This window comes from Anopheles cruzii, chromosome 2, assembly GCF_943734635.1.
Source record: "Anopheles cruzii chromosome 2, idAnoCruzAS_RS32_06, whole genome shotgun sequence".
Classification (NCBI taxonomy): domain Eukaryota; kingdom Metazoa; phylum Arthropoda; class Insecta; order Diptera; family Culicidae; genus Anopheles; species Anopheles cruzii.
Window position 1 is genome coordinate 21078857 of NC_069144.1, and position 23225 is coordinate 21102081.

General features: G+C 49.4%; 6 protein-coding genes across 8 annotated transcripts; 3 read left to right on the forward strand and 3 right to left on the reverse strand.

Moving 5' to 3' along the window:
• Nucleotides 1–288: 288 nt before the first annotated feature.
• Nucleotides 289–5266, reverse strand: LOC128268842 (vesicle-fusing ATPase 1-like). Its single transcript, XM_053006115.1, has 9 exons — nucleotides 5190–5266; nucleotides 4628–4773; nucleotides 4464–4552; nucleotides 4158–4382; nucleotides 3430–4075; nucleotides 2838–3362; nucleotides 2449–2739; nucleotides 2182–2366; nucleotides 289–2117 (listed from the first exon to the last, which is right to left on the reverse strand). Exons 2-9 carry the CDS (start codon nucleotides 4634–4636, stop codon nucleotides 1820–1822), a joined length of 2268 nt encoding a protein of 755 aa, XP_052862075.1. The 5' UTR covers nucleotides 4637–4773; nucleotides 5190–5266; the 3' UTR covers nucleotides 289–1819.
• A 1196-nt stretch (nucleotides 5267–6462) lies between these two features.
• Nucleotides 6463–9605, forward strand: LOC128278651 (toll-like receptor 4). Its single transcript, XM_053017382.1, has 7 exons — nucleotides 6463–6610; nucleotides 6704–6789; nucleotides 6977–7091; nucleotides 7265–8916; nucleotides 8975–9102; nucleotides 9185–9306; nucleotides 9448–9605. Exons 1-7 carry the CDS (start codon nucleotides 6463–6465, stop codon nucleotides 9549–9551), a joined length of 2355 nt encoding a protein of 784 aa, XP_052873342.1. The 3' UTR covers nucleotides 9552–9605.
• A 264-nt stretch (nucleotides 9606–9869) lies between these two features.
• On the reverse strand, nucleotides 9870–15605 carry LOC128268755 (eukaryotic peptide chain release factor subunit 1). Of its 2 annotated transcripts, XR_008269163.1 has the most exons (9): nucleotides 15437–15605; nucleotides 13912–14234; nucleotides 13433–13832; nucleotides 13105–13350; nucleotides 12873–13028; nucleotides 12611–12808; nucleotides 12376–12523; nucleotides 11559–12143; nucleotides 9870–10813 (listed from the first exon to the last, which is right to left on the reverse strand). XR_008269163.1 is itself a non-coding variant. In XM_053005958.1 (8 exons), the coding sequence occupies exons 2-8, from the start codon at nucleotides 13995–13997 to the stop codon at nucleotides 10731–10733; spliced, it is 1317 nt and encodes a 438-aa protein (XP_052861918.1). In that variant the 5' UTR covers nucleotides 13998–14234; nucleotides 15437–15605; the 3' UTR covers nucleotides 9875–10730. The 2 variants fall into 2 exon arrangements, 1 of the variants encoding a protein (XP_052861918.1); XM_053005958.1 differs by lacking the exon at nucleotides 11559–12143 and having other exon boundaries at nucleotides 9875–10813.
• Nucleotides 15606–16022: 417 nt separating this feature from the next.
• On the forward strand, nucleotides 16023–18446 carry LOC128277831 (U4/U6 small nuclear ribonucleoprotein Prp3). Of its 2 annotated transcripts, XM_053016361.1 has the most exons (4): nucleotides 16023–16438; nucleotides 16481–16802; nucleotides 16911–17582; nucleotides 17677–18446. In XM_053016361.1, exons 1-4 carry the CDS (start codon nucleotides 16169–16171, stop codon nucleotides 18426–18428), a joined length of 2016 nt encoding a protein of 671 aa, XP_052872321.1. In that variant the 5' UTR covers nucleotides 16023–16168; the 3' UTR covers nucleotides 18429–18446. The 2 variants fall into 2 exon arrangements, with proteins under 2 accessions (XP_052872321.1, XP_052872320.1); XM_053016360.1 differs by having other exon boundaries at nucleotides 16023–17582.
• A 380-nt stretch (nucleotides 18447–18826) lies between these two features.
• Nucleotides 18827–19716, forward strand: LOC128269503 (partner of xrn-2 protein 1-like). The gene is made up of 2 exons (XM_053006984.1): nucleotides 18827–18900; nucleotides 18966–19716. The coding sequence occupies exons 1-2, from the start codon at nucleotides 18836–18838 to the stop codon at nucleotides 19291–19293; spliced, it is 393 nt and encodes a 130-aa protein (XP_052862944.1). The 5' UTR covers nucleotides 18827–18835; the 3' UTR covers nucleotides 19294–19716.
• On the reverse strand, nucleotides 19566–23019 carry LOC128269502 (uncharacterized). The gene is made up of 2 exons (XM_053006982.1): nucleotides 20560–23019; nucleotides 19566–20457 (listed from the first exon to the last, which is right to left on the reverse strand). The coding sequence occupies exons 1-2, from the start codon at nucleotides 22565–22567 to the stop codon at nucleotides 19790–19792; spliced, it is 2676 nt and encodes an 891-aa protein (XP_052862942.1). The 5' UTR covers nucleotides 22568–23019; the 3' UTR covers nucleotides 19566–19789.
• Between the last annotated feature and the right edge of the window lie 206 nt (nucleotides 23020–23225).

Here is a 23225-nt window from a genome sequence, read left to right on the forward strand (position 1 = left end):
TGCCCTGGTTTCGCAGTTCAGGCGTAGCTCGAGGCCGATGCCTAGAAATCACTCACAAAATCTAGGAAGGAACGGCAGTATTTGAGTCAAGCGGGATCGAATCCAATTCCGCACTTTTCGGATACACTTTAGGCATGCCGGGGCTTATGGGCAGCCAATTTGACTCAATCGTTTGTCGATTGATTGTCGTTACTTTCATATTTGTTTCGACATCGGTAACTATCCACAACCACTCTCGTGTTGGCATACTAGGTCAGAGCTTAACTCATTATACGCACGTTTGTCCATATTTATTTTAACGTTTTTATATCTTTTTCGTCAACCGTACAGTATGCTTCAAGTTACTTATTTTAATACAACATCAAGCTAATTAGGTAGGGCGTAGGCTAATGGATATCCGAAACCACAACAGCAGATGCCACGTGGTAGCCATCCAACGCGCATCCCAGGACAGCTTAATCCAGTACCTGGTAACACTTTTTGTTGTACTTCGCTCATGCCGTCGGCCGGCAGCGTGTTTTTGTTTCAGCTCACTATAGAGGCTGGCAAAAGGATTAGCTAAACTGCCTATTGCTATCTGATCTGAGACATGCAGTTTCATCACCTTTCGCCTTTGCCATTTGCCCAACAAATGGTAAGATTTTACTCTCTATGACTAAAATTGTACGCCTTTCAACATTGCTACTTTGCGTATGCGGCCGATGTGGACAGTTGGTTATTGAACGGGACTCCGGAACACGGCTTCCTTTCGTGCTGACAAAGTTGCACCACTTTGTTGAGCAAACGCAATTGTCTCGTTTTTCTGTCGCGTTTAAAACGATAGGAATGTAACGGTGGCTCAATAATGCTTTCACACGGTATATATATATATAGAGTTACGTTTGGTTGTTATTTGCATTGGTTAGGTGGCGTTTTAATGTCACTTTGTGTTGCATAAACTGCTCATCTCGGCTTCCGGCTCGCAACGGTAGGGTTAACAGGGTGTCGTACACTTTCTACGGTAACGCACACGCGGACAAGGCGTTGGATATTGTTTCATAGTCTGAATGCCTAGCCCGCAACAGGGAGAATATGTCTGATAATACTTGTGTATTGTGTAAGTTTGTTTGTTTTGTTGTAAATACGTTCTTCTGTAACTTTTTACATGAACTACTTTTGCTTCTTCATATTCTGTGGTTAACAATTGTTTATGCATACTAAGCGAAGCTATTCCGCTATTGAGTACCGCGTGTTCGAGTGCAACAAAATTTATAATCTACACACAACAGTGCTTCGTTTGTGTCTTTCTTTTCCGTTTTCTCTCTCTCTCTATCTTTCGTAGATATATTCATCGCCGTGGCTCCTTTAGTAGTAAACTATAATTGAAAATAGTTAACAACAAATGCAAAATATAATAACGATAAATGATATCAACAGTTAACGACAGTGCTTTGCAAATGAAACCCTATGTTTAGTAGTAATGATTTGTCGCAGTATTCATAATACGCCTCGGTCGATCAGGTATCAGAACCCGACTACCATCGATGTGTGGTGTGCCTTGCAGCACAGGTACGATTATCTTAACACGGCGGGTCACTTTCCTGGCGAGAGCGAACTAAACTTGCGGATTTGGGCGGAAGCATAAAACAACAAGCACTTTCTGCCGCGATCAGTATGGATCGTGTTTGATTGACCTTTGAAACAGTTGCACTGCAGCCAGTGTGCTTCTCGCTACTGACGGAGAATTGACGAAGAATGCCAACGGGTGTTAAACGGGTTGGCACTGCACGTTCTACGTGGCGCGAAACAGGCGTTTTAGATTAAACCGTTGCCGACCACTCTACTTCGCGACGGTCGGATCTTCGATGGCTCCCTCCTCCTCGAGTTTCGCCAAGAACTTCATCATCCGCACCTGCGGGTCCATCTGGCGCGCCAGGTCGATCAGATCGAGCAGCTTCTTGATGCCCACGAAAATTCGCCGCCCCTTGACGCGCTTATAAATTGCCGCCAGCTCGTTGCGCCCGAACACGTCCGGCTCTTGCTCCAACACGGCCAGCAGGTGTTCGGCGGTCGAAAGATTCGGCACGTGCAGCACCGCCGTGAACGCGGACAACATTTCCATGTCCTCCAGCACTTGGCTGCGAAAGGGGAAACGGGAATTTAATTAACAAGCAACGGTTCGTGTGGTCGCTTCTTCCTTACCGCCGGCTTGTCGTGCAGAGAATAAGCAGCTTCTTGCCCTTCGGTGGTGGTTTCTTCAGCAGCACCAGGAGTGCCTGCAGCGTGAGATTAGAGTACCGCGGACCAATCGGACCGTAGTCGAGCAGCCGTTCGATGTTGTCCACCAGAATGCAGCTGTACGTGGAACGGTAGGCATCGTCGAAGTACTGTGGCAAAAAAAAGGAAAGCCATTAGGACGTATATGCTTTAAAGCGGTTCCCAATGTGGTGACCACACGGTGACAGTTACCTTTCGTATTTGCAAGCATTTTGCATTCTCCGTAAACCCAACCATCTCGTCCGGGCTGCACACCTTGACGAAGGGAAAATCGGACATTTTGGCCAGTTTGGCCGTGAGGGCCGTTTTACCCGCGTTCGGTGGACCCTCGAGCAGAACCGAGACCAATCCGGAACCTTCGGCACCGCGAGCCTGCTCGGTGTACAGTGCACCGTCCTCAAGGATGTGAGCCACTGGCAGACCCCAGTTTATGATGCCGCGAGTAAGATAGTTTTCAAGTGCCTCGGCCGCCGTACCGAATGCCTTGTGGCCGGAGAGAAACGAAACGGAAACGATTAAAAAGATTATACGACCCCAATACAGGAGAGCCACAGCCGAAGGTTGTTAGCTGTAAGCCGTACCGGTTTGATGTCGTTCTCGTAGGCATGTAGAAAGTCCTCACGCGTAACCATCAGCTTCTCCATCGCGGCCGGATCAACCTCGACCTTCGAGGCGGCTTTGATGAGACGGTTCATGGCCGTCGATTGAGCCGCCCGAACCAAGCCCTCCAGCTCTGCACCGCTAAAGTTCTTGGTCATCTGTCCGAGCTCAGCCAAATCGACGTCCGGGTTCAGCTTCTTGAACTCCTTCATTCGCCGGGTGTGAATGCGGAGAATCTGCACGCGACCTTCCTCGTTGGGCAGGCTGATTTCCATCTGGACTTCCAATCTGCCCGGTCGCATCAGCGCCTCGTCGATCATATCGCGCCTGTTGGTCATACCGATCACGAGGATGTTGTTCAACTGCTCGACACCATCGATTTTGGCCAACAGCTGGTTGACGACCGTGTCGTGTACTCCCGAGTTGCCTCCGACTGAGCCTCGCGCTTTGCAAATGGCGTCGATTTCGTCGAAAATAATGATATGCAAACCACTAGCCGGTCCGAGCTAAAACGACAATGCACCGCAGCAATAAGCCCCACGCAGCGTTGCTTACGATCTGATCTAAACTTACGCGCTTCTCTTCCTCTTCGGCGTCAGCAAACAGACGGCGCACGTTGGCTTCCGACTCTCCGACGTACTTGTCCAATATCTGTGGACCGTTGACGATCTTCGGTTCGCGTGCATTCAACATCGTGCCGATCTGGCGGGCCATCAATGTTTTTCCCGTACCGGGTGGACCGTACAGCAGGATACCCTTGACGTGCTTGCATCCGAGTTGTTCCACTACCTCCGGTGGGAAAACACGCGAGGCGAACGCGCGCCGAAAGATGGCATTAAACTCACGATCGAGACCACCGATTCCCATGCGTCCAAAGTCCCAGTCCGGATTGATGATCGACTGGCGTACCGCCGTAGCACGGCCTTTCGATTTTCCCACCAAGTTCAACCCGGAACCTTCCACTTTTTCGAACGTTACCACCGTGTTCGCCAGCACACGGCCAAAGTTGACGCGTTTCGGTTCGGTAGGTGGACCACCGTTGCCACCGGTTGCCATGGCGGCTGCATCGATCACCTCCAATGTTTTCACCGACAGGCAGAGCAGCTTCTTGTCCTGGAAGTTAAACACCAACGGCTGACCGACCGTCACCGCCAGTCCGGCGAATTGGAGCAGAAAATCCCTTGCCATCTGATCGCTATCGTACGGTTCGTGCGTCACGCTGCTCGCGGAGGGTTAAACACAACGAAAGCGTTGATTAACATTTGACGGACTAACGCCGACAGACTTGAATAAAAACTTACGTTTTCTTCTGCAAAAAGTCCACGTCCAATGCGATACTGCAAAGAACCTCCGACGATCGCTCGAAATGGAAAGGCTTAATGCTAATGTCTTGATTGATCGACAGCGTAGCCCACTTCCGTTGCAGCAGCGAAAATCCGATACAGCCGGGATTTATTTCACCCGACATCGTGCGCTCGGTGGAGAAGATAAAGTGCTGCCCCGGTGCCGTCGACACATCAATGTATCTGCAAGCACCAAAAGGAATAAGAATTATGGACGGCAAAATGAGCCAGTGTTGCATATATCTAGGCAAAGAGGAAACTAACTTGATGTCCGGTGGAAAATCGGCTCCACTCACGATTGCTCTATTTTTCAACGAAAGCTCATCCGTTGGGCACTTGGCCGCCTTCATAATCTGGACAATAAAGAGGCACAGCATGAGCAACGCTTGGCCTTTGAACGCATAGCCTATTACAATGAAAATACTTACCGCCGCCATCCTACAGTTTTGTTTGCTTTCTCAGATCGATATGATTCACGCGACGGACGGACCACGGCACGGAATGCTGCGGTGGAGTACTGCTACGTGATGACTTTATCGCCAGCAAATGGACCGACGGTGAAGCTGAGATAATCCTGCTGGTTATAGGAGGAGGAAAAAGGTTTTTTGAGTGTTTCGTACTATATTTTATCACTCTGCGTGTGCCTCAGGTGCTCGATATGTTACACGTTAAAAGAAACATTAGTGTAATAGCTTATTCAATGCTTCGTAAAGGCAACAATTTTCGAAACGCTCTACAATTGTTAGCTACATTAAGCGTATCAGGGAGGAATTGATTTTTTTCCTGTATGCTGCAATGCTACAGAGCATTATCACACACGCGCAAACTGTACTGTTAACAGCGCAGGGTGTAGTAATGCCCCCGCAGTCTCTTACCACAAAAATATGTTTCTGTTTCGGTAACACGGCTAGGTGTCCCGCAAAGCGGTGCGATGAAAGTTAGAAGAAGTATTTTCAAATCCCAACCAAACCTGTGACGAATCCTACGCACCTTTAGATTATTGGTTTCAGCGAAAACACTGCAAACAGATCACCTTGACGTCCTAGCAGCCTTTGAACAGAGCCTAGAATGCACACAACATTGCGCACGCTGGACAAGGAAGCCAAACGACTGGGTAAAATCTGCACGAGAAGCTACTAAACGGATACCATGCCAGCGCACAACAAGGACGACCAATGTTACGGATTGCGAAAACAACGACTGTGCAGGACGCGCATGCGTCATCGCTGACAGCTGTTTTTGTTTGACAGCGTTTGTGTCGACAACAAAATGACAACGCGCGTTGGCTGCATGCAGCACAAGCAGCAGCACGCAGCCAGACCGTTTCAAAAAAACAAAGCACGTGGAGCTACTGAACGGAAAACCGAAGTTTTCAGTAAGCCATGCACTTTCGGTATGGTTTTAAACAAGTGTTATACAGACATTAATTCCGAAGTCGTCGAAAGCAAGTGTGCCTTGCTTGGAAGAAAACATGACGTCCTGCTCGTGTCCTGGTTATCAGTGCAAAAGGTTAATCGGTAGTCGCGCGCCGCACAGTAGCAAAAAAAAATTATCTAATCCAATGCCTATTACACCACTACCACAGGTGCTGATGATAAGAATATCACAGAGGCGATCGATTAGGTTTCCGACAGACCCATTCTACGATTCGGTTGCAGTCCGTCGTGATCACGCCCGCGCTCAATCGTTTCGTCAACAACAGGTGATTTCTTTTTTTTTCTTCCGCGGGTCATTTGAGACAAGAGTGTGCTTGTGATTAACGCGAAGAACTTCATTGTTTGCATCAAAGAATTGTTCGAAACTCGTTGTAGGAACAAAAGAATAAATTCGACGTAAAGACCCGTCAAGCTAGCAGGAATCTGTACTGAACAGCTTGCACAAACAGCGTGACGTGACGGTTCAAATTATCGGATAACCGGATTAAACTGAGACGCCGGCGGGCGGTCTGGTAACAAGTGTGATAAAGTGACGTACAGTGTGGTTGTGATAGTGGAATAAAGAAAATATACTAACCAACGTCGTCAACCAAAAAGAGGTTGACGAGGGAATTTAGTGGTTGGCCGTCGATTAGGAATGATTTATGATGGTCAGTAACGGACACGTCTGGCAATACGTTTTCGAACTGTTGGCGGCAGATCGGAGAATCAGTTGTAGTTGGCTGTTGATTGGCGTATTTATATACCAGTGGATTAGCGGAAGTGTAGCTGTGCCCGTTATTGAGCCTAGGGTGAACGATAGCGTTTTATCGATTCCGGACCAGCTGATGGCCATCAGTATTAAAGAGGAATTGATGAAACTAAAGGGCCCCGATTCGTATTTGCCGGATGAACGGGAATGCATACTCGGACAAGCATCTTTCTACTTGGCCCACTGGCTGATGGCGAACGCAACCATCAATAGTGCAAACCCAGGTTGGTCTTGTTGGTTAGAATTCGATTGACAAATAACCGTCTCTTACAAAGCTAACCCTAAGCAATATATCAATATTTTACGCTTTCTTATAGATTTGCAAGGGAAGTACATTGATCTTTCTTATCAAGCGTCGAAGCGAAACCAAATTGTAATAATGATGTTAACAAGTACTAAAACAGTAAGTACTGAAGTAACAACGTCTTTTCACAACACGTTCAACTAAACATTAACTCGACCTTTGTCACTGCATCGCCACGGTTGAATAACAAAATTCCCAATGCTTTTATGTGAATCACTCATACTGTTTGATGGTATGTTTATTGAAGTACACCAAGTTTGGCTTAAAATGTATCATACTTTTCTAGGAAGCGGTCTACGTTTCACTGGCACACCGGAACATGACGTCCGTTCCGTACGAAGAGCTTCAAATGATAAACACTACTCTGAGGTATCTGTCAATGGCAGGAAACTATTTATACAGTAAGTGAAGCTGATCATCAAATGCCAGATGCTTCTGCCTCTATAGACTTCCAACTCATTAGACCTACATTTTTTAACTTCTTTAACTGTCTATGCCCTCTTCTCTGTCTCTCTTGCCCTTTATCTCTCAAAAATTAGATTACACTTTGTTAATTCTTTCTATTTCCGTACAGATATTCGACTTCCCCGATTGTGGAAACTGAAAGTGTTGGATTTGCGAAACTGTGCATTGGTGCACCTGGACTATGACGTTTTTACTAGCGTGCCAAATTTACAGCAGCTCTACCTTTCGCACAACTACCTCCTTCAGTTGACAGCGCACCATATGAAGCCATTATCATTGTTGCGCCATTTGGATCTTGCGTACAACTCGAATGGTCAACAAGCCTACCAAAGCTACACCGATCATGAGGAAGCACCGGATCCCTACAACAGCCTAACCGAAGGACTCGAGCTTAGTGAGGATGTGTTCGATCCACTTGAGCAGCTGATCTTTCTTGATCTCTCGCATACCAAACTGCTGGCAACCAGCGCCCGAGCCTTTCGCGATCTTGCTGTGGAGCAATTGAGCCTGTGCTACACCGGTATCTCGATCATCGTCGGTTCAATGATGTATGGGACACTCCGGACGCTGGACATATCGGGCAATGCGGGAATAACCGCTGCGATCCATCGTGACATGGACGCCGGGGTGCGGGGCTTAAATGGCAACATTGAAATACTGGCATGCGAGAACGCGTCGGTCAAGTACCTCGACTGGATACACGGTATGGCTAACTTGCGTGTATTGCTGCTAAGCTATAACAACATCAACCAATTGACGAATGAAACGTTCACAACACTGGAGCGACTAGAAATACTCGATCTCAATGCGAATCACATCAGCAACTGGCACTGGCGCATTTTTGCCCATAATTCCGCCCTGACCGTGCTTGATCTGTCGGCCAATAATTTGAATGTGTTGACGATCGAGATGCTCAACGATTTCGAGAACGTGCGCTTCCTGGCGATCGGCCAGAATAACTTCCTTTGTCACTGTTTGCTGCGCGATTTCATTGACATGGCCAATCTGAGCTCCAACGGTATCGGGTGTGCGATACGCACAATGGGCCAGCATTTTCTTCGCGTGGACAATGGATCAACAATCTGGAACAGAGGACAGAAAATGCAATCTGCGCCCGAAGCTACTTACATCGTTGATACTACATCCTCGATGAGCAACTACATCATCAAAACTAAACGTTCTCTGTCTGGGCGTTGGAACCGCAGCCAGGGACGGTTGGGTACGTTACAGTTGCTTAACTGCAGCAGCAATGTCGACGATTCCGACGAAGACGCGGCAGGATTGATCCAGTTGATTGATTTCAGCGTGGAAAGGTACACCTGTCGTGATCTAGAGAACGTCGAGCACGACTTCAACGACCAAGAACACTGCACATTCGATCGGTCCGCACTGGGGGGTTTGTTGATCAACGGAATAAACGATACGGCTTCATCGATCGTGAAGTTTGTGCTGATCTTCTTCGGGTTCGCCCTCGTCGCGTTCATTATCTATATCTCGAAGTGGGAACACGTCAAATACTTCTGCATCATCGTGCGCAACGCAACCGTGCTGAGCATGATGCGCCAAAAGAAGGACACCTTGGTGGCGAGAGGACCGAACGACAATCGGCGACACTCTTCGATCGGTTCAGCAGATGGATTTTTATACGACGTGTTTGTCAGCTATTCGGAGCACGACCGATCGTGGGTTTTGGACGAACTGTTGCCCAACTTGGAACGCTCAGAAGACATCAGTGTGTGCTTGCATGAGCGTGATTTCAAGGTAAGACCATGTAACCTATAGCAGGACCTGTTGTAATTTCCTTTCATTTACCGAAAAGGTTGGAGTTAGCATACTCGAAAACATCATACACTGTATGGATCAATCCCGCACGCTGCTGTTGGTTATGTCGGAGCACTTTCTTCTCAGCCACTGGTGTCAGTTCGAGATGCACCTTGCTCAACATCGGTAAGGATCGTTGATGGGTTTCATCGGTGGGTCATGCTGAAACCATCCTTTAACACAGGCTCATTTTATTTCCTGCTTCAAGGTTGCTGGAAACGCGCCGCGAACATCTCATCTTGGTGTTGCTAGAAGAGATACCAAAAATAAAGCGACCCAAAACGTTGCACTATCTGATGAAGACGAAAACGTACATACGGTGGCCAACCGAAGCGAACGATCGGGGCACCAAAGCCGGCGAGACGATCCGATCACAGCGCACCTGGAAGTATATACCATTTCTTGGCCACAGAAAGGAAAGCGGGAAGCCATCCTCGGGTCAATCGACTGCTCAAGGGTCACTTTCGGTGCTCGCCGTGGAGAGAAAGCTGTTTTGGATACGCTTAAAAAAGTCCATTCACGACGGCATCAACTGGGAACCGGATGACGAAGACCGCACATCCTCCAGAGCATAGTAGTGCAACCGTAGTGTAATGAAAAAAAAGCAAAATTCCCGATCATCGAAATGGCATCTAAAATGATTACTTCATTGAGCAATGATGTGGGTAGACATTGTTTTACGATAAACGCTGCATTGTACCTTTAAAGTGTTCAGTAAGTTAAGGAAATGAGATACATTGTAATGTAAATTTAAAGCATTTCGAAGGTAATATTTCGTGTAAAACACGTACATGTACCCATAATTAAAATTTAAATGACATATTTAAGAACTCATCCAAAAGTGATAAACTCAAAATGAAGGTATTTATTTAGCGACGATTTACCACAGCATCCGCGAACTATTCTGAATATGAGAAGCAAATTTAGTTTAGACTTTGTTTCCAAAGGTACGCGTTGGCAAACAATTTAAGTGTAACGATTATTTAAGTTTTATCAAATAAACATGATTCAAAATAAAAGTTGGTTTTGGATTTGATTTCGATCTAAGTTGGCTATATTTAACCGTCAAACGTTTATCATGACTATCACGGAAAAGCTCTTACTAAATAACTAAACAGTAACAAAACAATTAAAATTCGGAACAACATTCGACTGCTACGATGCTACAACTCACCAGAAACAAGCGTACTCAAAAAGGTTTCCTTGTTTTGAGGCGAAATCATCATTTTTAAACTGAAACAAGTCACCCATATCTGTGTGTTTCTTTTATATAATTTCTTTTTTTATTATTGTTTTCGTCGCTTTTCTTCCGTTGTCCTGCTGGATAGTGAAGTGTTTGTTTTGTGATTTTTCTCTTCTTTTCTGTTTGTTTCGTATGAGTTTCCCTCAATCGTAGTTAATTAGGGGTTACTTTGCAAGTGTTCTCATTTCTTTGTATAATTTTCCCTTACTTTAAAATCGTGCTGCGGGAGGGATGTTTTCGCTTTTGGAGTGAATTACTTCTTAATTGGCCGAGGGGGGGTTTGGTTACTTGTTTTACGCAGCAAAATGCTCCCCTTGCCCGAAGGGAACAACCGAGGAGGAGGGTAATGGGAATTTTTCGCTACCACAGTACGTCAACCTTCCACAGCCCTGTGCCCATCCACTAAAGCTCCCCACACGTTCACAATTCTGTTGTTTCCTTCAGTTAGTATCTCGTTTCCGTATTACCGATGGAGGCAAAATAAACAAAACGCATCTCGGGTGCTTCGTAATTAGTACTCGTCGAGGTCGAAACAATCGTTATCCAGTTCATCCAGTTGCATGCTTTGAAAATCTACCTTGTAGCGAAGGACACCTGTGAAACAATGGATAAAGGTGGGCAAATTAAGCTCACTAAATAAAACAAAGGCCGACATTTCACCCAAAAACAAAACAAAAAAAAAACTACTGCAAAGTGATGCAACAAAAGAAGAAACGATTCACTATTAACAAACTGCTTATTTATGCTCATCGAATATTAACTTAAGACGAATGTTTTAACCGAACGATGAACGAACAAGAACCAATTTAAACGAACCAAAATGAAATCGATCTAAAGTGAATGGAACTACTATCCCAACGGATTCCGTGTGTTCCGGGTTCGGATAGTCAAAACAAAGTGAAACAAAAATATCGCATAACGAAATGAATCACTTATCGACTAAATAATGGAATGGCTGTACGTGCTGCAAAAATTATATTAATAAAATATTAATATAATTATATTATTTAAAAAAAAATGAGCAGCACTAAAACATTCTAAGGTATACCTTAGCTCGGTAGAAAAGCCAGAACTATGGAGCGGTAGTTAATAGCAAGGCAAAATGAAATGATAACCAAACTTGAACTAAACAGAACGCTATTTGAATGATAAAATGAAAAAAATTAATAGACCTGTCGTAAAACATATTTCAGCATAACGTAACTTTACAAAATGTAACATAACCATATGGTTTTACCATCCGTAACGAAATTAGACAAAAAATATATATAACACATACAATAGTAGCACAATAGAACAACAAACTTGAGCACAAGGGAAAGTACAAGCGAGCATTTACCTCTTATTCGGAAAGTGCGCTACAAATTAGCATCGATATTACACAGTTCAATTGAAGAAAAACCGCGAAGTAGGGGCTTTGGAGGATAGTTAAATATATGCTTTGTTGTTTGCTGATGTTTTTTTCTTTTTTTCTTCTTCTTTTCTGTTTGCCTTGTTCTGCTCTCAAATCCCAGCATCACTAGCCCGCCGCCCACCGCTTACGGCGTGTTGCACACGCACACAACACACAACACAAGAAAACCATGCACTACACGCAGATTACGCCGGCCCCCGGGGTGTCGGCCCAGTCCCAGTCGTTAAGCGAGAAGAAGGACGAAAATGGTGCTCTAACTGACCGTCGTCAAAACAAATCGGAGGGGGGTATAGGGGGCGAAACGCAAGGGAAAAACACACCCGCAAAGGGATGCGCTCCAAGGTGGCTGGGCGGCTCGACAACGCGCGCCCAACACACAGACTTGGTGCGCGACGTTATGGTAGTGTTGGAAGCTAAATTAAAGAACTATTTAGTAATCATCCAGATCGACATCGTCGAGCGGTTCGTCCGCTTGCAAGGATTGAAAATCGACTTTGTAACGTAGAATTCCTAGCGCGGGGGAAGCAAATATCGTTATCGATCGTTATCGTGTTCGGCAAAGATTGTTGAGTCGTATTTCGTATAGTCGTATCACGCGCGTGTGTGTGTGAGAGCATAAAGAAGATATTGGAAGAGAAAAATATTTAGCAATAAGTTAGCAGTAGTCACAGGTAGAGAGGAACGGGTACCGATTTTGCGTGAAACTTTCCGATTTTCCGAGTTCTCGTTACGATCCACTTACCTCCTATGCCACCGAATCCGCGCACGAACTGGCTGCCTTCCTGTGATTTGTCGGTAATGATTTCCAATGTTGCACCGAAGCACTTGTAGTTGTTCGCGAGCCACTCCAGCAGCGGCTGCGACTCGACCAATTCCATTTCGACACCACTCTGCGTGAAGAAGGGTGAAAATGGAGGTCAGTCCAAATGTTCCCGTGCCGTACGAAACCCGACGGTCGCTTCGCACCAAAAGCATACCTCTTTGTCCGTGAAGTGAGACTTGTCCTTTTCCTGCTCGGGCGTTAAGTGTAATACTGTGGTCGAAGTTGCACTCGCATGGTTCTTCAGCACGTAACGCTGTATATCGAGATTTTCCCAGCAAATCAGCGTCTCTACCGACCCCAGCTCTAGCGCCTTTAACGTGTCTTCGACACCGAAGCAGTACTTTCCGGTATCCTAATAACAAATGGCCAGATTATTGTTCTGACGATCGCCACCTGATCCCACCACCGCTCATTACCTGCGAAATTTCGTCAAAGTAGCGCCCGATCAGTTTCTTCTCCTGAATAAACTTCACGTTCTGTAGCGATTCCGCGGCAAGTTCGATGGCTTGGTTGAAACCATTCTCCCCACCGTATGACACATCCACCAGCTTGATCACTTTTGATTGCAATCTCTGCAACGAATGAGATACGGATATGGTCAGTGACAAAATACGCACAATCACAATCAGTGCGCTCGTGGAACCTTACCGGATCGAACATGTCGGACTGACTCAGCTCGGTTTTAAAATCGGCACTACCAGCCAGAATCAGGCCGGCAATGTTGGGCTTGTCGTTGGTGATGAACAGCTGCGTGGCCACCTCCGCCACCTTTCGCACGTAGTTGTGTCGCTTTTCCATTCGCAACCGGGCAAAACGCAGCGCAGACTGACCACCGCGACCGTGCTTCTTCGGCAGATCGACGGTGAATTTGTGCAGCACTTCTCGAGTATTGCCCTGAACATGGAAAGGTAAAGGCATACGCATGAAACCCGCCGCGTGGCTCCCCTTGCTGATGGCGCGATGGAGCGATACACACCTGCAGCGTTCCGAAGAGTGCACCGTTACCGTCCATCACGATGAAACCGAACTTATTGTCATCGGCAAGCAGTGCAGTGAGCGCTTCGGTGTGGAATTTGTTGTCGCACAGATACAGAGAGGTATTGATTGGTTTGAACGGTTCGAAGTCGATATTGACCTTCTTTTCCTTGCCCTCTTCGGTCACGATCGTACCGCAGTAAATCACTAAACCATTCGGAGGCACTTTGGTGTAGAGCTTCAGCCTGTGCTGGACAGACGTGATGGCACCGAGCACGGACAGGCGGTTGACGCGCGATTTGATGTTCGAAGCCGTGCCAAACTCGTCCGCCAGCATCTTACTGACCCGGCTGATCTGATCCTTCGGCGGTATGATCAACGAGATCATGCTCGTTCCGTTGCTGCAATTGAAGACGTTAATGAGGAAGTTGCACAACAAACCTACTCCCCGCCCTCAAGACTCCTCCGCGTCGTACTCACCCCCTGGCCATTTCCAAGCTCTTGATAAGCTTTTTGATTTTCCAGATCTCCACATTCCGATCCGCAGAAGTTTCGTCGAACGACATGTTGCCTTAGATACTCGTGCTACTCGTACTCGTGGGACTTAAGCAACGTTTGCTTTGACCGAAGTTAGCGCTTACGACGACGACGACGAGCCCTTTGAATCGAAACTGCCTCTGCAGGCGAGTTGATGTGCGTTGTCGAAGGGCTGCTGCTCCTTCTCTGGGCCTATCCCGACACCTTGTTTGTACCACGCGGTGTGTTCCTCGCTGAATCGATTCCACAACGGTTGACCTCCTTTTCTGGTGTGAGCAAAGAAAAAACCCAAGGGTTCCGCGGGCGACAGTTTCATTGCACACGCGCCCGTAAAACAATGGGTGGGCCAACAAAGAGAGGGATAAGTGTTAGATTACACTCGGTGGTGGTGATGTTTCATTCAGCATTTGATAGGCGGGCGATCGGAATCGGGGAAACGTTTTCGTGGCAAACATGGCGTACTGCTGGCATACTTTTTCTCCACAGCAATAGATTTGTTGCGCGAATTTCCCCTTCTTGCTCCATCCGTCCCCCCTTTTCCCCCTGGGTAGCGAAAGCACGAAGCTGTCAAACTGAATCGACCATGCCGTTTGTATTCGTGGATCTGTCAAAATCGGCCCTCTCCCAATCGTGAGAAAGAAAATTCAAGTGAGAGAGAGACGGCTCACAAAGCTCTCGCCCGAGTGAAATCATATTTTCTCCCGCTTGCCAAACAGAAAATCAGGCCTCTCGCGGCGACCGAACGAACCAGAGCGAACCAGATCGAGTATCGGTTGCTTCCCACCTTCTTTGCGCGTACACACATCCGTCTTTCGTAAGCCCCCACTGCCACGGCTCTGGCTTGCGTGACAAACATTTCCTCCGCTCACAGCAGTGGCTTTCGAAAACCCACTGCGCTCTTTTTTCTCACACACTCTCAAGAAAAATCGCACGAGCCAAATGCACTATTCCCGCACCCTTCCTTCGCCAAAGGATTGGCCAAGAAAGGACGACCCCCGGCCGAACGGTTACTACCACCCCACGACCTGGAACGGGAAAAGTGTGCTTTTGTTTCACCAAGCGATCTAGGAAGCGATTAGTCACATTTTGGCACTCTCGGTTCCGCCTCTCTCTTACGTTGCTCCTGCGCGCGCCACCACCCTTCGAAGACTTTCATGCATACGTGCACATGCACATACGGTCTAGTAGCAGTCCTCGCCTTTCAACTTTCGATCACACTACGACTTTCAATGGTGCCTCGGAGACAAAACGTAAAAGCAAAACGTCATCCGTTCGCTTTTCCGTTTCACGCCGTAACTTTCACTGCACCTTCCAATGCGACCACGGGACGACGAAATCCTTTGGCTCCTTCGTCATCATCGTCATCACTTTTCTCCGACCCGCGCCCGCGACACATACACTCAATGCAACACCAGCAGCAGCCAACAGCACAAGTACGAAACGACTTCGGTCGGTCACAGAAACTTACGATTTGCGATTCCCAAAGCGAACACACAATCCGCAATCCGATGCGCACCAGGCGACACACTTTAGCAACTTTTTCTGCGAACTTTGAACGACTTTTGCCAATACATTAGAAGTTTTCGGGTGCTTCTACACTTCACGGGCAACGGGCAATGATGTTCAGCATGTGGTGCCAAAATTGCAAAAGGAATCGATACAGTATCTCTATCGATGACTTACGGCAGGGTTGCACTCGCTGGCTACGTAACGCATGCTGGTTTTTGTCAAGGTGTACACACGCGCGGTGGCCGAATGACACACCAAATCGCACTATGGGCCTTCGAAATATTGATGGCACGCGCTATAAAATCATTGGCATGTTTTGTCCTACAGCTACTCGTTACACATCACTGTTTTTTATTATTTGTTTACGATTATTTATCATCGTTTATTCCTTTGTTAGAGGTCTGCGCGATTGTTTCTAATCCGGTTTGCTGTAACGCACCTGTAAGAACCGTGACGCTTTGCAAAACATCTGCTGTCAAACGGCGAAGATGAAGGCGCTTGCGAAGAGCAGCAGGATCGTAAAGTTTACACCGCCACAAAACTCGGCTAACCAAAGTACAATCCGTGTCGTTCGTTAGTGAACCGTTTGTTTTGCCTTCCCTTCGGCGGTTTCATCTCGTGTCTTCGAACCGGCGACGGGCGTTGTGTGTCGGATTGTATTGCACAAAGCGCGCTGTGCCTTTTCCTAGCCATGGCGTATCTCTCGCGTCGCGAGCTGGACGAAGTGCGGCCAAGCTTGGAAAAGCTGGTGTACAAGGTGCTCGGCACGGCGGACGCGACCATCATTGGGTCGATCGAATCGAACCTTTACAATGGGTTCGATCGCCGCAAGCTGATCGACAAGCTTTCGTTCTCGATCGACACCCGCAAAGCATCGCGGCTCGGAGATAAGGTTGAAGACTTTTTGGATAACATCAAAATCAACAGCCAACCGGGGCACCAGCAGCACCAACAACAGCAAGTGCGTGCTGCAGCGGAACCTCTGGGAGCCAGCGTGAAAAAGCGTCCCCATGAACCGGATGCGAAAGATGTGTCGACGAAATTCATCGATCCGAAGCGAATGAAACAGAAAGATGACGGAGTGACGGCCGTGTCGACGGGCGCCACCAACGGCAGCAATGGGAGCGGTGGCGAGTTACCGGTTGCACCACCGGCGGTGCCTAACAGCTTCTCTTCGAACCAAATCAAGACGATGATGGAAAATGCGCAGCGTGAGATCGAGGAGCGCAAGCGCAAGCTGGAAACCATCAAGGCAACCAAAGCGCCGCAGGTTCCGGCTTCGGCTGTGGCGGCGGCCGTTGCGGTCAGTGCGAAGATATCGGCGGCCGCAGCAGCAGCGGCTGCCGCTGCAGCGTCAGCCACCGCCACCGTTCTGGGAACGGCGCATGCGACGTCGGCTGGAGCGCCCGGAACGGCCACACCGGTCACCGGTCCGGCTGGAGCCGCCGTCGCCGCGATTACGGACGTCGAGCGTTCGAAAAAGATCGCACAGCTGCAAGAGCAGATCCGTGCCAAGCTATCGGGCACGCTGGCGACCGTTTTGCCACCGCCGCCGCCGGTCCAGGACAAACCGAAACCTCTCATACTGGACGCGGAAGGCAGGACGGTCGATGGCAGCGGGCGGGCGATCATCGTGCCACAGCTAACACCGACGCTGAAAGCAAACATCCGCGCGAAGAAGCGCGAAACGAGCAAGAACCAACAGGCGGCCGAACGAGCACAGACCGAAGAATCGAATGAATCGCACTTTCACGACGAGCGAATCACGCTGAAGCCGGCTGTGCGCAACAAACGGGCGCTGCGTTTCCATGAGCCGGGCAAGTTTCAGCAGCTGGCCGAACGGATGCGCATGAAGGCGCAGCTCGAGAAGCTGCAGAATGAGATTTCGCAAATCGCACGCAAAACTGGCATCAGCTCGGCGACCAAGCTGGCACTGATTGCGCCCAAAGCGGACACGCACTCGAACGAGGTGCCGCAGATGGAGTGGTGGGATTCGGTCATTCTTACCGACGATTTGAGCACGCTGGACGCCCAAGGCCAGATCTGTATTCGTGAATCTGCCATCACTAACCTCATCGAGCATCCGACGCAGATGCGTCCTCCGAGTAAGTAACTTCCGTTCGAAATTGGCTGGTGAGCTGTTTGGTTATTTGACGCTAAATTTCCGTTTTTGTTTGTTTTTTACCTTACCTGAACCAGATGAATCGTCCCGTGCCGTCTATCTGCCCGTTTTCCTCACGAAAAAGGAGCGCAAGAAGTTGCGGCGCCAGAATCGGCGCGAGGCGTGGAAGGAAGAGCAGGAAAAGATCCGGCTCGGGCTGGAAGCGCCCCCGGAGCCGAAGCTGCGCATTTCGAACCTGATGCGTGTGCTCGGCACGGAAGCGGTCCAAGATCCGACCAAAATCGAGGCGCATGTTCGCGAGCAGATGGCCCGGCGACAGAAGGTGCACGAGGAAGCGAATGCGGCCCGTAAGCTGACCGACGATCAGCGACGCGAGAAGAAAATGCGCAAGATGAAGGAGGACACCACGCTAGGGGTGCACGTTGCCGTCTACCGCATCCGGGAGCTGCAGGAGCTGCAAAGCAAGAAGTTCAAGGTGGAAACCAACGCGAAACAGCTGTTCCTTACCGGCATCTGTGTGCTGTTCCGCGACTGCTGTGTGGTAGTGGTCGAAGGCGGACCGAAGCAGCAAAAAAAGTACCGCCGCCTCATGCTGCACCGCATCAAGTGGGAGGAAGACTTGGTGAAGAACGCAGACGGCAACGAGATACCGAACACGTGCGTGCTCGTGTGGGAAGGCACCAACCAGCGGCGCAACTTTGGCGAGTTCAAGTACAAATCGTTCCCACTGGAGAAGAGTGCTCGTGATTTCTTCCAGAAGCACCACGTCGAGCACTACTGGGATCTGGCGTACTCGGGAGCCGTGCTCGAGGCATCGGAAGACGCCTAATCAAATCGGTCCACTTGGTCGGCCACAGAAGGGGCATATTTTCCGGGGCGGGGGGAATTTCTTGTGGTTCTTTCCTTTTTCGATCAAACAGTTTTGGAAGCTAAAATAAATGCCCAAAAGTTGTAATTTTAGACCCGAAGAAACGAACGGTGTTTTTACTGCAACATAGACAAGAAAGAAAGCTATTGGAGGATTTCAATCTGAAAATGGGGGACACATGTAGCATTAAAAGCTGTCTTTCAAAAATATGTATTTTGTGAAAACAACTGTAATTTTAACTTACGAGATACCCTTGTTAAATTATCCCTGATAAGTTCTCGCGAGAAAACCTTCATTTGACGTATTTTCAACCTATTTGACAGCTATAGTTCTTAGTTTTTTCACAGGGATGTCGCTGTCAATATGGGATGAAGTTGTTTATAAAGTCAATAAGTGTCCACATCGAACCCTCAACATCACAGTTCAATTACAGGTTTGTAAAAACGAAGGAAACCGTTCTCTTCTATCACGTTTCTAACCTGGAATTACCGTTCACAGCACCCGTGACTACCCTTCCGACGTGATGACTTTCGACGTAGAGAAGTATAAGACCTTTTACGAGTGCGACGAACATTGGGAGCTCAAGCGTGCGTTCATGGAAGCGCACAAGGATCGGTTCCCCGAGGAGGAAGTCGTCTGTTTGGCGCAAGTTTACACAAACATTGAACTGCTAGGCTGCCGGTATCCGTCCGAAACCATGCAGCTGGTAGCGGAATTGTCCAAAAATCTGGTGGAAAAGTACCGCGACTCGAGGACCGGCAAGCTGAAACGTACCTTTGTTGCTGCATCGGATGCTGCCGCGGCACGATATGCACCGAAAAAATGAAACAAGACTAGCATCAAAAGCGATAGGGAAGATGGAAAGAGTAATCCATTGTGCGATCGGTCGTGGGACGCATCTAGGACATCCCTAGGAACCCAGAACTAGCCCCAAAGCGAGTCGATACAATCAGATTAACAGGATCCTGATTGAGATGTGTCCGGTGTATATTCTATTACTTTACTCAGCTCTTGATTTTTACCATTACTTTGCACGGTTCATGTTTTGTTGCGCTGAAAACTACTGACGTAAAGCAATTTGACTTTTATATATATATAGATATATTTGTATGTATTTTATGTGTAGTAAAAAGCAAGGAACAGAGGAGAAATTTAAAATCGGTTGTAAAAATAAATCCGAAACCGTGCGAAACACAACCTATGTGTTACGGGCGCTTTCACTACAGACGGGCATACTGTATTCGGCCATAGCTGGGCAAATGATTCGTGTGCAATTTTGTCGGCTTGGCAGTCGCATTAGCATATGTGCGGGCAGGATCCCTCTACGGGACAGGGACCGGTGCCTGTGCCTCTGGAGGAACGTCCGGTGGTTGCTCATTGTCCTTGGGGGATGATTCCAAAACATCGTCAAAGTCGCAGACGACGGCACACCCTGGCCGTGATAGGCGGAAACCGCGCACCCCGTTAGCCGTCACTGATGTTCCGGTCACGTCGAGCAGCAGTAAATGGGGCGCCGCCGATTCCAGATGTTCCAGGGAAATGTCGGTGACTAGCTTGTAGTTGCGCACCGACAGTCGCTCTAGACCGGTCAGATTTGGCACGAGGCGGCCGATGACGGCATCGTTCCGAGACACACCGTACGCACAGATGCTGCGATCGCTTACGAGCGACACATAGTTAGCGGGCTGTTGTCCCATGCCAAGGTTGACGAACAGCTGATGGTGGTTTCCATTGCCATGCCGATGAATGAAGTCCTGAATGTTGTCCAACCCGGGCATGATGATCACGTGCGGTACGATGCGCTGTGGTCCCGGAGGATGCGCCTGTGGCTGGAACGGGCGACCGGCGGCCTGCGGTTGTTGTGGCGGCTGTGGTTGCTGCGGTGGCGGCACCGGGTCCGCCGCCTGGCCATTCCCATTTGCCGGCGCCGGATTGTGACGGATTCGGTTTATCACTCTACGGTGGCCAACGGCATTGATACGCAGATGCACTATGAGTGGGATAGAAGCGGGGCGAAAATCCCCATCGATTATGGATTATGGACGGTTTGAAGTTGGTCCGGCCCTGACCGTCAACGGGGATCGAAACTTACAATTAATTGGTGGCGGTTCCGCCGCGGCTTGATCTGCACCATTTGCAGCTCCCCCCGCTCCTGCGTCGGGTGGTGGGGCCTGTGCAACCGGTGCCAGGACCACTGCCGGGGGCTGTCGCTCCTGTCGCGCCGGAGGATCTGGGGGTGCCCAAGGGCGGTGCAAGTTTGCATTGTTTCCTGCGTTAAAGATCTGTTGGTACGCGGCGTGAATCTGCCGTTCGAGCGGGCGCCGCAGGAAACGCCGCGGATTCTCTAGCTCCAACTGTTCGGGTCGCTGCAGCAACAGATCGCGATTGATGATGCGAACGATATGCTGACGATCGACGTTGTTATTGTTGTTGTTGACATTATTATTGTTATTATTATTGTTTTCCTGAACGTCAGCAGCTGGAACTGGCGGCGGAGCTACTACTCCCGCTAAAGCGGCTACCTGTGCTGCTGCTGCTGCGAGTCCGGCAAGACCTGGGTCTGCTCCTCGCGCTGCAGCGGCTACCTCTGCTGCGGCTGCTGGTGCTGCTGCGACTCCCGCCGCTAGAGCTGCCGGGGGGACAGCTCCTCGCACTGCAGCGGCTGCTTCTGCTGCGGCTGCTGCTGCTGCTGCGACTGCCGCAAGTGGTGGCGGTGGGGGTGGTGGGGGTTGTGCACCAGCTTGACCGGCCTGATTCATCTCCGCGTCAGCGAAAATGTGAAACACCCGAGCAGGGGGCGGTGATCGGCGGGCAAAATTGCGATAGTTGTGCACCACCACGTCCTGATCGCCATTGATCAGCCGAATTTCGAACCCCAGCCGGGGAGGCGGCAGGGGCGGTGGCGGTCCGCCGGCCCCTCCTGCAGCTTCGCCAGCTGCACCACCCTCTCCGGCGGCAGCCGGTTGAGGATGCGCATCGTTGTGATGTATAATGTCAGGCACCGCCAGGCGGTGCAGCTGTTCCGCGCGCTGCCGCTCGGCTTCATTGTACTCGTGCAGACCGCGCTCGGTGCGCAGATGCTCCGGACACTCGAGCAGCAGTTCGCGCAACGAATGGACGGTATTGAAGCAGCTCACGTCCGAGTCCGAAATGGGCGTGTCGCGGAGATCCAGAACCTGCAGCTTTTTGAATCCGAACCGGGTGGCCAGACTGGCGTACGGGACGCTGTCCTTAATGTTGACGCACCCCTTCAGGCTAAGGTAACGCAAGTTGGGCAGCTTCGAAAGGGCCATCAGGTCGTGCGTATCGAACCAAGCGCAGTACTCGATCGTGAGTTCTTCCAGCCGCACCAGATGCTGGATGTTGGACAGGAACGAGCTGATCTGCGGATGTGGCACGAGAAAGTTTTCCTGGGGAAACTGTGCCGAAACGGCACACTTCCGTAGCACGAGCTTGCGGAGCGTGCGCGGGAACATGAGAATACTGATTTCGTTCATATCCAGATACGCTTCGGTTAGCTCGAGTCGTTCCAGCAGCGGGCAAAGCAGCGTGATCGTCTCGAGGATCACCGGCGTCAGGGTGGACGCGTTCCAACGCACTTCCGGGTAAACGCTGGTCAATCCGCGCAGCTTGAGCGTCTTCGTGACCGGCTGTAGCTGCCACACGCGCTGCTGCACCTCGTGCGAACTCAAACCCTCGGTCGTGTAATCCGCCACGATCCAGAGCGTTTTATCGCCAACGAGGCGCTGCAACCGGTTGCAGGAGTACGACAGTGGCAGTAGGCTGTTACCGTCGAGGTGCTGGAAAATCAGTAGCAATATTTCATCGCTCAAGTCGAGCAGATTAACGCCTAACGGCACTTCCGGCGACGAGGTTTCAGGGTCTTCGGTTCCATTGTCGCCGCGGCTGCTGCTGCTGCTTGCTTCTGCCTCCGACAGCAATTGCTGTTTGGCGTTCGGCGGCTCCGCACCATTCGAATCGTCGGTGAGTGACAATTTTCGTTTCCGACCATTCCCGACGCCATCTTCCGCCGGAACAGTAGCGCTTTCTTCGCTCGCTAGTGATTCACCAGCCACTTCGTCATTCTTTACCGATTCCATCCTAATCACGGGATTCGTGAGGGCTGTACGGGATGTATATGTGTGAGTTCGTGCCGAGCCGCTCTGTTCCACTTCTTCCCCAGCCCGATTTATGCTCTACTCCGCGGTAGGAGTGGTTTCGACGCAATTTTACGCACCAGTCGCAATATGTTTTTTCTCACACTTGCCCCGAACGTACTCTGTGGGCATCATTTATCACCCCGTAGTAGGCGAGAGTGTACAACCACCGTTTGCCAGCGTCAATCACACAAACACAAAATCGCCCACTTTGCTGAGTGTTACAGCCACCCCGATTGCAGTACCTCCTCCTCCTACCTTTGCTCCCATATGCCTGAAGGGACTTGCTGGCCGTCTATGCTCAATCAATGCACCAAGGAATGAAATCTCAACACCCAGCGGAGAAATAAATGTGTCTCGTTCACTTTGCTCGCACTGCAGACGCCCAAACGCAGCGAAACATGACAAAAACTGGGGGAAATGCAAGGTCCAATGGATGACGACAATATGGAATTGTATTTTTTCTTCCAAATGGAGCTGTCAATCCTGTTGCTTTTCAATGGCGACTGTGGCTATTGGTTTACATCCTACGCTCGAAGAATCAAGCATCCGGCACAGGGTGCTTCGTGTCGCTTTTGCCTACGTTCTTCACACAAAGCTT

Excerpts from the sequence above, each read along its gene's own strand:
- LOC128268842 (XM_053006115.1), bottom strand. Across the intron at positions 4,076-4,157 it reads GACTTTTTGCAGAAGAAAAC|CGTGACGCACGAACCGTACG; the intron begins GTAAGTTTTTAT and ends CTCCGCGAGCAG. Across the intron at positions 2,367-2,448 it reads AATGCTTGCAAATACGAAAG|TACTTCGACGATGCCTACCG; the intron begins GTAACTGTCACC and ends TTTTTGCCACAG.
- LOC128278651 (XM_053017382.1), top strand. The coding sequence starts at position 6,463 with ATGGCCATCAGTATTAAAGAGGAATTGATGAAACTAAAGGGCCCCGAT. Across the intron at positions 6,611-6,703 it reads CATCAATAGTGCAAACCCAG|ATTTGCAAGGGAAGTACATT; the intron begins GTTGGTCTTGTT and ends GCTTTCTTATAG. Across the intron at positions 9,103-9,184 it reads ATGCACCTTGCTCAACATCG|GTTGCTGGAAACGCGCCGCG; the intron begins GTAAGGATCGTT and ends TCCTGCTTCAAG.
- LOC128268755 (XM_053005958.1), bottom strand. The coding sequence starts at position 13,997 with ATGTCGTTCGACGAAACTTCTGCGGATCGGAATGTGGAGATCTGGAAA. Across the intron at positions 12,524-12,610 it reads CTCACTTCACGGACAAAGAG|AGTGGTGTCGAAATGGAATT; the intron begins GTATGCTTTTGG and ends TTCTTCACGCAG. Across the intron at positions 10,814-12,375 it reads CGGATTCGGTGGCATAGGAG|GTGTCCTTCGCTACAAGGTA; the intron begins GTAAGTGGATCG and ends ATTGTTTCACAG.
- LOC128277831 (XM_053016360.1), top strand. The coding sequence starts at position 16,169 with ATGGCGTATCTCTCGCGTCGCGAGCTGGACGAAGTGCGGCCAAGCTTG. Across the intron at positions 17,583-17,676 it reads GACGCAGATGCGTCCTCCGA|ATGAATCGTCCCGTGCCGTC; the intron begins GTAAGTAACTTC and ends TACCTGAACCAG.
- LOC128269503 (XM_053006984.1), top strand. The coding sequence starts at position 18,836 with ATGAAGTTGTTTATAAAGTCAATAAGTGTCCACATCGAACCCTCAACA. Across the intron at positions 18,901-18,965 it reads ACATCACAGTTCAATTACAG|CACCCGTGACTACCCTTCCG; the intron begins GTTTGTAAAAAC and ends TACCGTTCACAG.
- LOC128269502 (XM_053006982.1), bottom strand. The coding sequence starts at position 22,567 with ATGGAATCGGTAAAGAATGACGAAGTGGCTGGTGAATCACTAGCGAGC. Across the intron at positions 20,458-20,559 it reads GGAACCGCCACCAATTAATT|TGCATCTGCGTATCAATGCC; the intron begins GTAAGTTTCGAT and ends TCCCACTCATAG.